The sequence below is a fragment of the Ranitomeya imitator genome, chromosome 8, assembly GCF_032444005.1.
Source record: "Ranitomeya imitator isolate aRanImi1 chromosome 8, aRanImi1.pri, whole genome shotgun sequence".
Lineage (NCBI taxonomy): Eukaryota > Metazoa > Chordata > Amphibia > Anura > Dendrobatidae > Ranitomeya > Ranitomeya imitator.
In genome coordinates, this window is record NC_091289.1 from 195,055,778 (window position 1) to 195,072,776 (window position 16,999).

Consider the following 16,999-nt stretch of genomic DNA (forward strand, 5'->3'; position numbering starts at 1 on the left):
CACCATGCCGATCAGCTGATTGAAGGCGCTGCAGGACACCAGATGCGATACAGCGCCATCCGAACTGTGAATAGTTCTCCAAGGTTGCTCCCATAACCGTGAATTAAAGAGAATTTCTCGAGCCATAGACTGCAGGGGAAGCTGGTAACTTAGGGCACTGAGCAGTAAGCAAAAAAAGTTTTAAAAAATCCCTGCGTTCTTGATGTATTTTTAGTAATGAGTAAATCGTAATGTTCCTTAATTTTACAAGCATTTTGGAAAATCATCCATCAAAAATTGTGAAAATCCTTTTTTGAAGCAGATTCCTTCTACAATGTGCAGATCGCTGAAGTCCTGGCTCACCGTCTTAGTTTTGTTAAAACAGATTTGTATGTCCAATATAGGATAGTAGCGAGAAGTCCCAATATTGCGGTGTCATAACATGTCCTACAATACAAATTTCTGCATGACGCGAAATATTTTGGCATCTACATTATGGTCACACAAGTTCACATGGGTGCAAAAGGACAAGAACATTAGAAGTAAGAAAATTTCAGCGGGACTTTTTTTTGCCATTAATTTGCACATATATACCCTGACAAGTGAGGTAGACGTAACATTTATGGCATCTTATTGAACCCAACTAGGTATGTATGTGATACATATTATAATTGACACAATGTATCACCGATGACGTCTTCGGGGTCAGCTTTCTCTGGGGCAGATATCGGAGTTGTACAGTTGATAAGGAGTATGTATGTTTACTTTGTTTCCCCCACCAGGAACCAGATGAAGAAGGATTGCCACTTAGCAAACCCACCTCTCAAGAGTCTCTTACCCCAGGCAAACTGGAAATCAATTTTGAAGAACTTCTCAAACAGAAAATGGAGGAAGAAAAGAGATCAAAAGAAGAAGAAAAGAAACAAAAGCTGGAACTGGAGAAACAAGAATTTGCACAGTTACGACAGGAAATGGGAGAGGTGGGGAACATGAGAATGGAAGACTTTTTAGAATTGCAACAAGGCATAGGTCATCAACATGAAATCGGTGGGGGTCCGATACCTGGGACCCTCCTCGATCCGCAGCTCCTGCATGTGCAGGGACGGCACAGCTCCATACACTAATTAGTGGCGGATATCAGTACTGCAGCTCAGATCACATTCACCTCAATGGAAACTGAACTGCAGTACCAATGGCCAGTACTCGGTGTAAGGAGTGGCACTGTATAAGCTGGGTACACCGTGTCCTTTCAGTAGACAATGGACATGGTACGAGATGGGAATCCGCCATCCCTAGTCAGATATCATCAATGACAGCCCTCTCATATGATGCATGCACTTAACACTGCTATTCCCCATCATGTACGGTCAAATTTCATGTGGCTGTGGTTTCTAGAAAATTCATTGTTAACCTTGCTTTACCAAAATTTTATCCTCCGCATAACCGGTAAATTATTATATGCCCATGCAAACGTGCCTCCACGTCTGCGGAAAACCAGATTCATTGTGCAAAGCCATAGAAATAAATCAGAGCTGAAAATTACGTGAAGGGAGGACGGTTGTAAACTTTTCCAAAACAATTCAACCTTTTATTTTTTCTACTATAGTTTAGTAATATTTTGGCAACTTTTTCTCCAATAGGCAACGATCAGTTTCACTCATAACTTTTTCTTTTTTTTTTGGAGAAGGAAGAAATAAATGAAAGTTATGAGGTTTTAAGCCGAGAATATGAAGAACTCATCAAGCTGAAAAGGACTGGATCCATCCAAGCCAAAAACTTGAAAAGTAAATTTGAGAAAATTGGAAAACTGTCAGAAGAGGAAATTCAGAGAAAAATCGAAGAGGAGAGGTTAAGGAGAAAAGCCGAGGATGAAGAGCTGAAGGAAAGGGAAGCAGAACATTTCCATGAGGTCAGATGTTCCTCGTTGTGAGTTGTACGAAGGATGCTTGTCTCGTATGATGGGATATGTAGGATGATTCACGGTTAGTGGATCCGCGGTTTTTCTGCACTTTACTAACCCTCGCTATGTTCAGCTTTGCTTTTAGTAGTCCCACTAATCCTATTAATGCCCAATGTCAACTTTTCACTTTCTTTGCCAGCAGGTCCAGTTGAAAACCTGCCCAGAGATCCCATCTTCTCTAGTCCAATATACCAAAAGAAACTAGCAAATTTTAGTGCATGGGTATTTAAAAAAAACCTTTGCGATGGTCTCAGCGCATTTTAACCCCTTCCTGACACCGGACATACCTGTATGTCCAACATTGGACACAAGTGTACGGAGCCGGCTCAAAAACCGGGGCTGATCATGCAGAAACTGCGTCAACTGTTACACAGCCAGCACCTGCAAAATAACAGCAGAGACTGGAGCTAGCACCCATCACCGCCATTTATGGGTCCCAGTCACCATGGTGCCAAATTTTTAATTCCACTATATATTACTGCATCTCAGTAAATAGGACAAGTGATGTAATAATTGCAGGTTCAAAACCCCTAGGGGGACTTTTGTCAAAAGTGGTACGGCCAGTCACACCCGACTAATTTATTTTAGTTTATGGCACAAGAGGCAAAAATTCAAAAAGAAACATTAATGTACATTTCTGGCGAAGGCGAGGTTGAACGATGCACCAAATTTATAATGACACACACATCTCTTACGTACTACAGTGCAGTTTATCAAGACTGCCCCAATTCATCAAGAATAGCGTTTTCACACCAGATATCTTTCTCCGTAATTGTACTCACCCGGCAGATCATGTTCCCAGGTCATTTTTGACTTGACAATGAATGCCACAAAAATGAAACCTAAACTAAATGGTAGAATTATTTTTTATCTTTTTTTAATCCAATTAGTACGATCTTTCAAAATTACATGTCTTCGAATGGCAATATTGTCTTAAATATATATAAAAAAAGCCTTAGCAATTGGAACAAGGATAGAAAAACACATGAAAGCAAAAAAATTAGCTTGTCAAGAAGGGGTTTTAAGAGTGCGTGTGGCTTAGGAAAAGAGGCTGCTGCGTGACATACAGTACAGACCAAAAGTTTGGACACACCTCATTTAAAGATTTTTCTGTATTTTCCTATGAAAATTGTAGATTCACACTGAAGGCATCAAAACTATGAATTAACACATGTGGAATTATATACTTAACAAAAAAGTGTGAAACAACTGAAATTGTGTCTTATATTCTAGGTTCTTCAAAGTAGCCACCTTTTGCTTTGATGACTGCTTTGCACACTCTTGGCATTCTCTTGATGAGCTTCAAGAGGTAGTCACCGGGAATGGTTTTCCAACAATCTTGAAGGAGTTCCCAGAGATGCTTAACACTTGTTGGCCCTTTTGCCTTCACTCTGCGGTCCAGCTCACCCCAAACCATCTCGATTGGGTTCAGGTCTGGTGACTGTGGAGGCCAGGTCATCTGGTGTAGCACCCCATCACTCTTCTTCCTGGTCAAATAGCCCTTACACAGCCTGGAGGTGTGTTTGGGGTCATTGTCATGTTGAAAAATAAATGGTCCAACTAAAAGCAAACCAGATGAAATAGCACATGCCGCTGCAAGATGCTGTGGTAGCCATGCTGGTTCAGTATGCCTTCAATTTTTAATAAATCCCCAACAGTGTCACCAGCAAAGCCCCCCCACACCATCACAACTCCTCCTCCATGCTTCACGGTGGGAACCAGGCATGTACAGTCCATCCGTTCACCGTTTCTGCATCGCACAAAGACTCGGTGGTTGGAACCAAAGATCTCAAATTTGGACTCATCAGACCAAAGCACAAATTTCCACTGGACTAATGTCCATTCCTTGTGTTCTTTAGGCCAAACAAGTCTCTTCTGCTTGTTGCCTGTCCCTAGCAATGGTTTCCTAGCAGCTATTTTACCATGAAGGCCTGCTGCACAAAGTCTCCTCTTAACAGTTGTTGTAGAGATGTGTCTGCTGCTAGAACTCTGTGTGGCATTGACCTGATCTCTAATCTGAGCTGCTGGTAACCTGCGATTTCTGAGGCTGGTGACTCAGATAAACTTATCCTCAGAAGCAGAGGTGACTCTTGGTCTTCCTTTCCTGGGGCGGTCCTCATGTGAGCCAGTTTCTTTGTGGCGCTCGATGCTTTTTGTCACTGCACTTGGGGACACTTTCAAAGTTTTCCCAATTTTTCGGACTGACCGACCTTAATTTCTTAAAGTAATGATGGCCACTCGTTTTTCTTTACTTAGAATTTGTATTTTGGCAAGAAAAAGCAGCTAACAGTCTATTCAGTAGGACTATCAGCTGTGTATTCACCAGACTTCGGCACAACACAACTGATGGTCCCAACCCCATTTATAAGGCAAGAAATCCCACTTATTAAACCTGACAGGGCGCACCTGTAAAGTGAAAACCATTCCTGGTGACTACCTCTTAAAGCCCATCAAGAGAATGCCAAGAGTGTGCAAAGCAGTCATCACAGCAAAGGTGGCTACTTTGAAGAACCTAGAATATAAGACATAACTTCAGTTGTTTCACACTTTTTTGTTAAGTATATAATTCCACATGTTAATTCAGTTTTGATGCCTTCAGTGTGAATGTACAATGTTCATAGTCATGAAAATACAGACAAATGTGTGTCCAAACTTTTGGTCTGTACTGTGTGTACTATAATGTACGCCAGAAAACTTGCATAAAAAGTATCTGACGACCATTAGTAAAAACATCCAATACAGGTGTCTAGAGTCATGAAATCCAGGTTGGTATTATTGAATAGCGAGGAATCGCCGCTCCTTTAACTGTTTTATATGAAGGGCGTAGGTCTGTTACTCACATTATCGTTACCATGTGGTGCTGAAGGTCTGTTACTCACATTATCGTTACCACGTGGTGCAGCAGGTCTGTTACTCACATTATTGTTACCACGTGGTGCAGTAGGTCTGTTACATTATCGTTACCACGTGGTGCAGTAGGTGTTACTCACATTATCGTTACCACGTGGTACAGTACGTCTGTTACTCACATTATCGTTACCACGTGGTGCAGTAGGTCCGTTACTCACATTATCGTTACCACATGGTGCAGTAAGTGTTACTCACATTATCGTTACCACGTGGTGCAGTAGGTCTGTTAATCACATTATCGTTACCACGTGGTGCAGTAGGTCTGTTAATCACATTATAGTTACTACGTGGTGCAGTAGGTCTGTTACTCACATTATCGTTAGTGTGGTGCAGCAGGTCCGTTACTCACATTATCGTTACCACGTGGTGCAGTAGGTCTGTTAATCACATTATCGTTACCACGTGGTGCAGTAGGTCTGTTAATCACATTATAGTTACTACGTGGTGCAGTAGGTCTGTTACTCACATTATCGTTAGTGTGGTGCAGCAGGTCCGTTACTCACATTATCGTTAGTGTGGTGCAGCAGGTCCGTTACTCACATTATCGTTACCACGTGGTGCAGTAGGTCTGTTAATCACATTATAGTTACTACGTGGTGCAGTAGGTCTGTTACTCACATTATCGTTACCACGTGGTGCAGCAGGTTTGTTACTCACATTATCGTTACCACGTGGTGCAGCAGGTTTGTTACTCACATTATCGTTACCACGTGGTGCAGCAGGTGTGTTACTCACATTATCGTTAGTGTGGTGCAGCAGGTCCGTTACTCACATTATCGTTACCACGTGGTGCAGCAGGTCTGTTACTCACATTATCGTTACCACGTGGTGCAGCAGGTCTGTTACTCATACTCACATTATCGTTACCATGTGGTGAAGTAGGTCTGTTACTCATACTCACATTATAGTTACAGTGTGGTGCAGTAGGTCTGTTACTTACATGATTGTTACCATCTGCTGCAGGAAGAGGAGGTCGATATAAGACCAGCAGTGAGGAGACACGCTCCATTCTCACACAAAGTCAATATGAAGGCTCGATTCGAGCAGATGGCAAAAGCCCGGGAAGAGGAAGAACAGAGAAGGATCGAGGAACAGAAACTTCTAAGAATGCAATTTGAACAGAAGGAAATAGATGCTGCTTTACAGAAGGTACAGACACCTCGACAGGTGGATTTAGATTACAAACCTCTTGGTGAATCTCTGTGAAATAACATTACAGACTCTAATCACTCACATGAAAAGGTCACGAAGGATAGCAGTCATGTTCCACATTTACACCCTGGATTTCAATGCAAGAAAATCGTCACATGCCAATTAAGGCTTTGTGCACACGATGCAGATTTTGCCGCGGATCCACAGCGGATTTGACCGCTGCGGAGCCGCAGTTTTCCATGCGGTGTACAGTACAATGTAACCCTATGGAAAACAAAATCCGCAGTGCACACGATGCAGAAAAATCCACGCGGATTCTCTGCGGAAAAAAAGGAGCATGTCACTTCTTTCTGCAGAGTCCGCAGCGGATTTCAACTTGCACCAATAGGAAAGTGCAGTTGAAAACTGCACACAAATCCAGTGAAAACCACAGCGGTTTTGCACTGCGGATTTTCCAAATCCGCGGCGGAAAAATCTGCATCGTGTGCACATACCCTAACATTTCATGGTTGGCTAACTTTAGGCAAATTTCCACATAATTTTTGAGATGTGATTCCTATAAGTGTGTCCTAGAACTGTGAAGATTAATTTAGAATTAAAACCAGAAGGGAACTGAAGGTAACTGGCCAGTCACTGTAAACAATGTTTCTGTTTGTTTTCACTTTCACCCCTATAATTCTTCACTTTCTACAAACTCCTCTAACCCCTACTCCTAGTAAAGAACTGTTCATCTCCTCTTCAATCCTCCCCATCCATCTCACCTCCTCCTCAGAACTGTTCCTTAACATACAATCCTCTGTCTCCAAGCTCAGACAGCCACCTCCTGCCCTCTCCTGCTCCCACCTGCTAACACTTTCTCTGCTCCTTCTCACTGCTGGTGATATCTCTCCAAATCCTGGTCCTCCTCACCACATCCCCACAGTCAGTTCTACCTCCCATCCATGCTCCATCACAAATTTCCGTAACCTCTCTATAACCTTATACCCATTCGCCCAGCCTCCACTTCCCCAGTCCCACTAACAGGAGCTCTGTGGCACGCTCGCTGTCTGCAACAAGCTTTCCTACATCCACAATCTTTTTGTTACTACCAAACTTTCCTTCCTCGCCATCACTGAAACCTGGCTCACCCCTTCTGACACAGCCTCTCCTGCTGCACTTTCCTATGGTGGCTTCCACCTTTCTCACACCCCCCGCCCCAGCAAGCATGGCGGAGTAGATGGTTTTCTCCTGACAGATAACTGCTCCTTCACCCCAATCCCTCTGCCACCCTCCCTTCCTTTGAGGTGCACTCTGTGCACATCTATGCCCCCACCAACCTCTAACTGGCAAGTCATTTACTGCCCCCCAGGGCCAGCCACCACCTTCTTTGACCACTTCACCACCTGGCTACTTCATTTCCTTTCTGTGGACATCCACACTCTCATCATGGGCGACTTGATCATACCCATTGACACTTCCCTCTCAGCTACCACTAAACTTCTATCTCTCACTTCCTCCTTCGGCCTTACTCAATGGTCTTCTGCAGCCACTCACAAAGATGGTCACACATTGGACCTCATCTTCACCCACTTCTGCTCTCTATCTAACCTCTCTAACTCACCTCTTCCTGACCACAATCTACTCACATTCTCTTCCCTCTCCACTCCTTGTCTACAATCTCCACCCCACAAACTTGCACACCCTTGCAGAAATCTTAAACACCTTGATCTACATTCACTCTCTGAATCCCTCCTCCCTCTCACAGACATAAGTTCCCTACACAATGCAGATGACGCTGCCGCTCTATATAACAGCACAATAGCTGCAGCTTTGGAGTCTCTTGCCCCTCTCACACATACCAAAGCTCGCAAAATCAACAGACAGCCCTGGCACACCAGCATGACCAAAGAACTGAGGCGAGCTTCCAGGGCTGCAGAGCAGTGATGGAAAAGATCCCACTCCAACGAGCACTTTATCGAATTTAAACAGTCCCTCACTACTTTCAAGACCACACTCGCCACAGCTAAACAAACCTACTTCTCATCTCTCATATCCTCCCTGTCTCACAACCCTAAACAGTTATCAACACCTTCAACTCTCTCCTCCCTCCCCACTCATCTCAGCTGAAGACTTTGCCTCATTTTTCATGCAGATTGAGAACATCAGACAGTTTTAGTCGACAACCCCCAGAGCCCTTCCTCCCAACTACTCAGCCCTCAACCTCGAAAACCAACTCTCCACTCCACTCTCAAGATCGCATCTCACCACCTGTGCACTTGACCCGATCCCTTCCCACTTCATCCCAAACCTCGCCAATCTTCATCCCAACACTAACCCATCTCTTCAACCTAGCACTAACTGGTATTTTCCCCTCAAGCTTTAAACATGCCTCAATCACACCCATCCTTAAAAAGCCCTCTCTGTATCTAGCTATTGCCCTAGATCACTTCTCCCCTATGCCTCAAAACTACTGGAACAACACGTCCATCTTGAACTGTCCTCCCATCTATCTTCTCCCTTTTTGACCGCTTACAATCATGCTTCCGGTCACACCACTCCACTGAAACTGCCCTAAGGTCACCAATGACCTATTAACCGCCAAGAGCGACACTATCCTCCTCCTCCTGTCCTCTGCCTTTGACAGTGGCCAATTTTCTATTACTACAGACCCTCTCATCCCTTGGCATCAGACTTGGCCCTATCCTGGATCTCGTCATACCTAACAGACCGAACATTCAGCGTCTCCCACTCACACACCACCTCCTCACCTCGCCCCCTATCTGTCAGAGTCCCACAAGGTTCAGTTCTAGGGCCCCTGCTCTTCTCCATTTACACTTTTGGTCTGGGACAGCTCATAGAATCTCAGTTTTCAGTATCATCTCTATGTTGATGACACACAGATCTACATCTCTGGACCAGATATCACCACCCTACTAACCAGAATCCCTCAATGTCTATCCGATATTTCATCCTTCCCCGCTAGATTTCTAAAACTTAACATGGACAAAACAGAATTCATTGTCTTTCCCCCCTCTCACGTGAGCCCCCCCAACGAACCTATCTGAGGAGGGGGGATGAATGGAGTTGATGGAACACAGCTCCTCAGGCTGCCCCCATCATGTGAACACATTTCTCTGTCTGCAGCCTAAATTTATAACTTTGGTCTGAGGTGAGGTTTCTAGACCGGCCCCTCAGGTTATTATCATAATTGCTGGCTTGTTAATTGGCCACGGCCGCTCTACTAATGAATATATATTATTTTCCTCTTGAGACACTTGTGACCAGGTTCCCAGGAATACCTCAAGCTGCAACTTTGCATCTCCCCTCCAAGACCTCACAGGTGCCAAATGTTACCTTCTTCTTGGCTCTAGCTAGACCTCCTGGTGTGATATGGAGACATTTTCCACTAGTCCCAAGGAAGTACCTATTAACACCTAGGTGCGATTTGCCTTCAGGACAGGTGTTACATTATCACTAGTCACACATATAACCCTAGACATGTCCCTACACACATTTCACCACACTATCCATTACAGTAAACGGCTGCCCATTCTCCCCAGTCCCACAAGGTCGCTGTCTCGGGGTAATCCTTGACGCTGATCTCTCCTTCAAACCACATATCCAAGCCCTTTCCACTTCCTGCCGCCTTTAACTCAAAAATATTTCACGGATCCGTACATTCTTAAACCAAGAATCTGCAAAAACCCTAGTCCATGCCCTCATCATCTCCCGCCTCGACTACTGTAACCTCCTGCTCTGTGGCCTCCCCTGTTACACTCTTGCACCCCTCCAATCTATTCTAAACTCTGCTGCCCGACTAATCCACCTGTCCCCCTGCTATTCCCGGCCTCTCCCTTCACTGGCTCCCCATTACCCAGACTCCAGTACAAAAGCCGAACCATGACATGCAATGCCATCCACAACCTGTCTCCTCCATACTTCTGTGACCTCGTCTCCCGGTACTTACCTACCCGCAACCTCCGATCCTCACAAGATCTCCTTCTCTACTCCCCTCTTCCCACAATCGCATACAAGATTTCTCTCGCGCATCACCCCTACTCTGGAACCCTCTACCCCAACATATCAGACTCTCACCTACCATAGAAACCTTCAAAAAGAACCTGAAGACCTACCTCTTCCGGCAAGCCTAGAACCTGCAGTAACCACCGATCGACCAAACCGCTGCATGACCAGCTCTACCCTCACACATCTCTTGTAGACTGTGAGCCCTCGCGGGCAGGGTCCTTTCTCCTCTTGTACCAGTTATGACTTGTATTGTTCAAGATTATTGTACCTGTTTTTATTATGTATACCCCTCCTCACATGTAAAGCGCCATGGAATGGCGCTATAATAATAATGTGTTAGTCCAACATGTCTGACTAAAGATGGAATTACAGATCCATTATCATTCATAACCATTGCTCCATAAGGCTAAGTGCCCAGGATCCAAAAGTAGCAGGGCTTTGGATGTAGCGTATGTTCACTGCGTCCAAAGCACTGCCTTCTATGGAACGCAGGTAAATCCGCATGTGTGCACTAAACCGTGCAGATTCATGGCAGCCAATGGATTAGAGCCGTTGCAGAGTCTAGGGTCTCAACAAGAGAAATTGACATGTGCGGTCTTGAATGACGAGCCGCATGTCCGTCTCCGCGGGTGATGCACAGATGCATGGATAGTGGACATGGGATTTATAGACATCCAATCCATTATGCTGTAACAGCCGGATACTGGTTAATACGCAGTGTCAAACCCACAACTTTGGATAGTGGGCACATACCCTTAATGCATCTTCCTTCATAAGGGGATTGTGCATCTCATCCTGGGAAGCAGAACACTTTCCTTAGAGCAGATGGAGGATAACTACAGCACTACCTTACAGTGTGCAAGGAGGCAGTTTCATATAAGGCCTCATTCACACATCTGGGAGAAAAGGATACAGGTGCTCAGAATTTCTCTATAAACTCATTCTATAGCCAGCAACAGACCGTGAACCATAGAGGCTATAGCAGCCAACAGTGCAATAATTTTAATGAAATCAATTACATTAAAAAGTTTTTCCCTCAAATAATGTCCGTTTTTAATAAATTTTCTCCAATCATGTGATTTACTTAGTGTGAGGACACTTTCTGCTGTAATGTATAAAAATTAACTCAAGTTATACAAGGATAAAAACAAGCAATTATTTGATATACTGTAAGTGAATGGCCTAATCTTTCCACATGTCTTACAGAAAAGGGACGATGATGAAGAGGAGGAAGCGGCAAGTGTCAACGGTTCACAATATGAAGATGAAGAACTTGCTCGCTCTGGGGCCCCTTGGTTTAAGAAACCCCTAAAGAACATGTCAGTGGTGGACGGCGAACCCGTAAGGTTTACAGTAAAAATTACAGGAGAGCCAAAGCCTGAAATAACATGGTGGTTCGAAGGGGAGATGCTGCAAGACTCCGAAGACTATCAGTATATCGAGAGGGGAGAAACGTATTGTCTTTACCTACCTGAAACCTTCCCGGAAGACGAAGGGGAGTATATGTGTAAAGTAGTGAACAGCAGGGGCACGGCTGCCAGCAGCTGCATCCTCAGCATTGAAAGTAAGAGCTAGTGCTTTAGTAATGGACTGCATGCTTCCTGACACGCTGGTTCTCTCTCTTACTCTGCTTTCTTTTCTTGCTCCAGCTGATGACTATTAACATCCTGCTTTCTCTGGAGCCTTCCTTCTGACCCTCACTGCAACCAGGTCTTTCTTCATGGGCCGACAAGAATTGCCTCTGCCTTAATCCAGCATTCCTGTAGTACTGGGGTTAGATCGCATGCATTGCTGCAGCTGAGGATGGATGCGGAGCGGTGACGCAGGGGCTGCACCGGGAACATAAAACCTGCAAATAGTTAAAGGACAGCAGAGTTTTACAGAACTCTGCTGCCTTTGTAGGTCTCAGACCAGACTTTTCTAAAGAGAAATATTTTGTGTTAACTTCTTATTCTTGAGTATTTTCATCCAATTTCCTAATAAAGATTTTGTTTAACCTTTAAGTGGCTTGATCTTCCTGCGCCGCATCATCAACACACAAGGAAAGAGCCCAACGCCACAAGAGACCATTTATTGGTTTTATTGGGTACAATGTTACATACAGCAGAAGAATATACATTTGCCATTACAGAAGCAATTCCATCAGTAACAACTCAGAAAAATTCTCAAGGTTCAATGTTAAAGAGTCAATATATATAAAAAAAAAAAACAAACAAACACAAATGGGTAATTTATAAGTTGTACTTGACTTCCATTAAAGATTGTGATATACTACCATATACCCCACAAGTGCCCCAATGCAGCCCTAAAAATATGGTCAGTCTGGACTATTAATAGAGAAAATAAAAATGCTCAAACTTTGTACAAAAAAAAAAAAAAAATTATATAAAAGGGATTATTCAGAACATTCAGTGATGGGTCTATCTGACCACATAATTGCGGGGGTCCGAACAGCAAGGGTGTACCCCCACATGTACACTACATCATGCTGGGTGAGGCGACTGCCCTGAGCAATCCCTTTAACAAGATGTACGTCTACATACTGGGTGAGGTGACTGCCCTGAGCAATCCCTTTAACAAGATGTACGTCTACATACTGCAGAAACCAATAGTGACTGAGGGAAGAGTGAAAGATTAGGAGCCACATGGTACCAAACAGTGGTAAAATATCATTTACAATATTAGATAGTTCATTGGTTCCTGTGTTTGGGTTCTAGGATATAGTTATATATATTTTATTTCATTTTTTTCTGGTAGCCCAATCCCGCTAGCGAGCTTGCTCGTGGTCTTTGCACCTTTCCATAATGTGACCCAAGACTGACGTCATGCAATTTCGCTAGTGTGATCGAAGTACTAGACGACACCCAGGTATCACAGGAAACAATGCTGTATCGGGAAAATTCTCCAAAGAATAAAATAGATTTATTATAGTAGGATACTGAATACCCAAAACACAAAGCGGATTTATGGAAAAGACTAAAGCAAAATTCTGAAATGAGGCAGTACAGTCAGGCCAGACATTACACCTTGTATTATCAGACTTTACAGGATAAAACATTGAGCCGTGCGATTTACCTCCATCTGTACGACGGCTGACTACGACACTGGATTTTTTACAAGACACTGGCGTCGGTCTTCTTTATGCATGGATAAGGGGGGGGAACGCTGTGCAATGTCAGAAATGCATCTCACGTGTATGACAGGTTTATGTGACAGCACATTGATCAATGGCGAGATACCCGCAGTGAAATCGTACTTGTACTAAGTTGTTAGCAAGTCACAGCAAAAACTAAAAATACATTACCGGGTTAGTAAATTACAGCAACAGATAGGAAACTGCTTACCACAACCGATGTACAGTATCGGGGATAAACCAATGTGACAGACACAGCAGTCAGAGATGGAGCAGGTCTGGCTCATCTACAACTCATAATCAAAGTATCCAGGAGCCATCATTAGAAAAACAACTAAAGCTGAAACGTCACAGAAAATGGCCAATAAACCCTCAGTAAAGGGGTTTACAGCAAAACACGGCCATTTCCCGCAGATACAGCGCCACCCCTGTCCATGGGATGGAACTACAGGACTGAGCTGCAGTACCAAACGGCCTGTAGACAGGTGTGGTGCTGTTTTTGGAGGAAAGGAGCCATGTTTTTTTCTGATCCTGGACAACCCCTTTGACAGAGCACAATTTGTTTTCAGCTAGAGATTATAATGGTAACGAGACCTCATCAATAATTACTATACACTTATTTTAAGTGCAATCCTGAACGAGTCCTCAGGCATACAGCTGCAAGACCTGACCCTGCCATTCTGAGCCATTTCTAAGAGCATAGGGTATCATGACAGATTAAGTACGGTTCTAATTAGTGAGGGGGGTCAGTTAAATAAACACCGACATCTACAGTATCTGCGATAAGGGAACAAAGCCGTATTACTTTTTCTTCAATATGGATGTCTATTAATAGGAAGCTCTCTGGTTACAAAAAGAACTGAAGGAAAATCTAGAGAGTCGGACTTTGATTTGCCTGACTTAAAATACAAGAAAGAAAAACACTAAAACCCACGGTCCAAAAAAGAAAAAAGCGGAAGGTAGGAATTAAGAGGAAACCGTTAATGACCTTGCAAGGATAACTATTGCCAGAGGAGAAAGCAGCCAAGCTGGTCATCGCCGCTTCCTAATATGATAAAGTGGTAGGACCTGACCGAGCGGCCACGGAACGGGAGTCCTGCAAACCGCCTACAACCTGATGGCATCGCGGATCCAGTCTGGTGCAACAATGACGTGGTGCCAGGTAGCAGGCGGGTCACAGGGCTCCGGCCAGCCGCCACTGAATCCTGACCAGACTGCGGGACCAGGGCTCTGAAGATCGATTTGACAATTTCTAATGAGCACTAATCAAAAGGCTCAGTGTCATCTGGTAAAGAGCTAAAGACCTTACTTCTAATTTACCTGCAGACTGAGCTCATTATTAAAGCAGTCAGGGAATGGCGGCTTTTGTACAGTCTATATACAATCATTTCTCCCTATAAAAACGGAAAGTTCTGCCCTTATGAAATATTAGGACGTGGTGTGTTCACATCACTGGGATCTGTGCCTGATTGCGGTCCACCCTGAGACCACACTGATTTTGTGCCACTTCACCTTTAAGACTTCCTTGCACAGTATTGACCAGGGCAAAACCAGTGAGGGGGCCGCAGACTGACATCTGTGCTTCTCTGGATCAGTGGGGGCACGAGGTCACAAACCCACCGATCATAGTGATAGATCACCAATATGAACGCACAAATGTCAGATTCAGACCTTTCTTGAAAGCCTTTTAATGGGCCATGGATTAAATTCATCAGATTACGGAGGGCATGGTTAATAATTATAGTGCACTTGTGTGTAACCCATGAATTAAAGCTTCACACCCAGTAGAGATGCTGCAGCATTCCTGCATAATCACATTATCTTGCAAGAAAACCGCTGGTTCACCTACAAAACTGTAGAGCCATTACCATCAGATGTGACGTCTTGTAGGGGAATCAGCCATCTCCATGCAAGACTAAGTGACAAAGGGAACTGAAAAGACCATAGTGGCATAGAGCCGGTTTATGGCTTATAGCAGCAGCATGACTTTTTTTTTGAGTACCTTTCACCAAATTTCATTTTGAACTGGACACAAAATGTAATATTGGTTTAAGAAAGGAAAAACTTTTGTTGTACTTTGGCCAATCATAAGCAGGCAGCAACATAGAAGCGCAGAAGGACCTGTGATGTCACAAGGTCCTGCAATCTGGAGTGTGCAGCCTAAATAAGCACTGAAGAAAAATTACACAGCATAGCAGGGTGGAAACATTAACTATAGATTGCATACGCCATATTCATGTGCAGGTCCTTCTGCACCTCTATGTTGCTACCGGCTTATGATTGGTCGATGTCATACAGGAGGCAGAAATACATGTCCCCAATTAAAGCGGTCCAATAATACCCACCTTGGAATTATCTATAGTTAACTTACTAGGTACCAATTTTTTGATTTCCAATATCTCCACAATGGAGAGGTGGAAAATAAATCTTTTTATTCCGCTCTCAAGCTACCATTACATAGTGTGTCCAGTTCAACACGAAAAACTGGTCAGAGATCCACTTTAAATATCAATTTTGTTATGGAGTCAGAAACATTAACAATCACTGCTCTACTTCATCACAAAGATCATGTCATTTATCAGTGCTACTGTTCTTATGGTCTGGCCGTGTACAGATGCCATGAAAGCTTCATACCAGTCTATAGAAGTTTGTGCACACAATGCATTTTTTTTTTGTTCAATATTACAGTCCTATTTCACGTCTGGAACTAAATATTAAAGTAACAGAAAATCTAAATCATAAGAGAACTCATGTTGCAGAATATTGGAAATTAAAAAAAAAAAAGTAAATATATAACAAGTAAAGCAGTCAGGCTAAACGATTTGTCCCCCCTCAATGACAGCAATATAATCAGAGCACTTCAGGAAATGTTACGACAGTCCTATATACCCAGGTATACGTCTCAGATAAAAATCAGGCTCACGTTAACTACATAAATAAGATAACTGAGGGCAAAAAATATATATCAGTTGAAAAAGCATCAACAGTGATCAGTAAAAAAGAAAAACAGTCTGCACTATATAATGCATTATTACGGTGTTACCTTCTACATGAGCCCTTCTAGGTCCATGCTCATCGGCTCACCAATGGCATACACAGAAAGGATTCCTCCTTATGGGTGGGAACTACCTCAGGACCTGATATTAAGAGCTACCATTTGCAGCATCTTCAGCACTGTGTGTGAAAATGAAGGCAGGATTTTGAAACGGTTCTTTAAATTGTACAAGTTATGCAGGACTTTTGAGAGAATAAAATCAGCACATTTTGTTTCAGAAGTTATGAAACAAATGATCTTTAAAGAAAAAAAGAGACAACAAGAAATCCATGGACAATATCTGCCATCATATACGTTCTAACAGCGGCACAAGCGTATAAAGAGCGAGCAGGAAAACATTACGTGCCCTTACTACAGCATGAAGGAAAGAAAAGAACACCTCCCTAACATACATCACATACAGTCCAAAGACAATATAGATTTCATTTTTTTTGTTGGTGCAGATTGTGGCATAGAAAAAAAAAAAAAGCACAAACCGTAAAATAAGGGACAACATGATAATGCAAGTTTGCGTCCTTAGGTTGTGCTTACCTGACACATTGTGCAGCAGAACCTAAGGTGGAAGATCAGGGAAGGCACTGATGTATTATTATTTCAACTCTTTCCAACTATATAGAATTTTTTTTTAATAAGACCTGAAATGAATTAGACAGCCTCCGATTGTAAAAGGTCATATAAGAGTTAAATCTGAACGATATAGCAATAAACTGGTGACTTTACAACAAGACAAAACGTCATGCAGAATAAAGGTCATTCAGCGCCCCCACCTGTTTCATAAACAGAAGTGGAGAAATCAATGGCAGGT

At 43.3% G+C, this 16,999-nt stretch overlaps 1 protein-coding gene across 13 annotated transcripts in view; it reads left to right on the plus strand.

Annotated features, from left to right (window-relative positions):
- NEXN (nexilin F-actin binding protein) overlaps window positions 1-12,009 on the plus strand; it is a 47,242-nt gene extending 35,233 nt beyond the window's left edge. For 6 of the 13 annotated variants that reach the window (XM_069738320.1, XM_069738317.1, XM_069738324.1 and 3 more), the window contains 5 exons: window positions 762-959; window positions 1,664-1,888; window positions 5,813-5,998; window positions 11,213-11,570; window positions 11,656-12,009. In XM_069738320.1, the coding sequence (XP_069594421.1) occupies window positions 762-959; window positions 1,664-1,888; window positions 5,813-5,998; window positions 11,213-11,570; window positions 11,656-11,669 (981 nt within the window). In that variant the 3' untranslated portion in view covers window positions 11,670-12,009. Of the gene's footprint in view, window positions 1-761; window positions 960-1,663; window positions 1,889-5,812; window positions 5,999-11,212 lie in introns of all 13 variants that reach the window. The other 7 variants (XM_069738319.1, XM_069738327.1, XM_069738322.1 and 4 more) reach the window with 2 other exon arrangements.
- The last annotated feature ends 4,990 nt before the right edge of the window (window positions 12,010-16,999 follow it).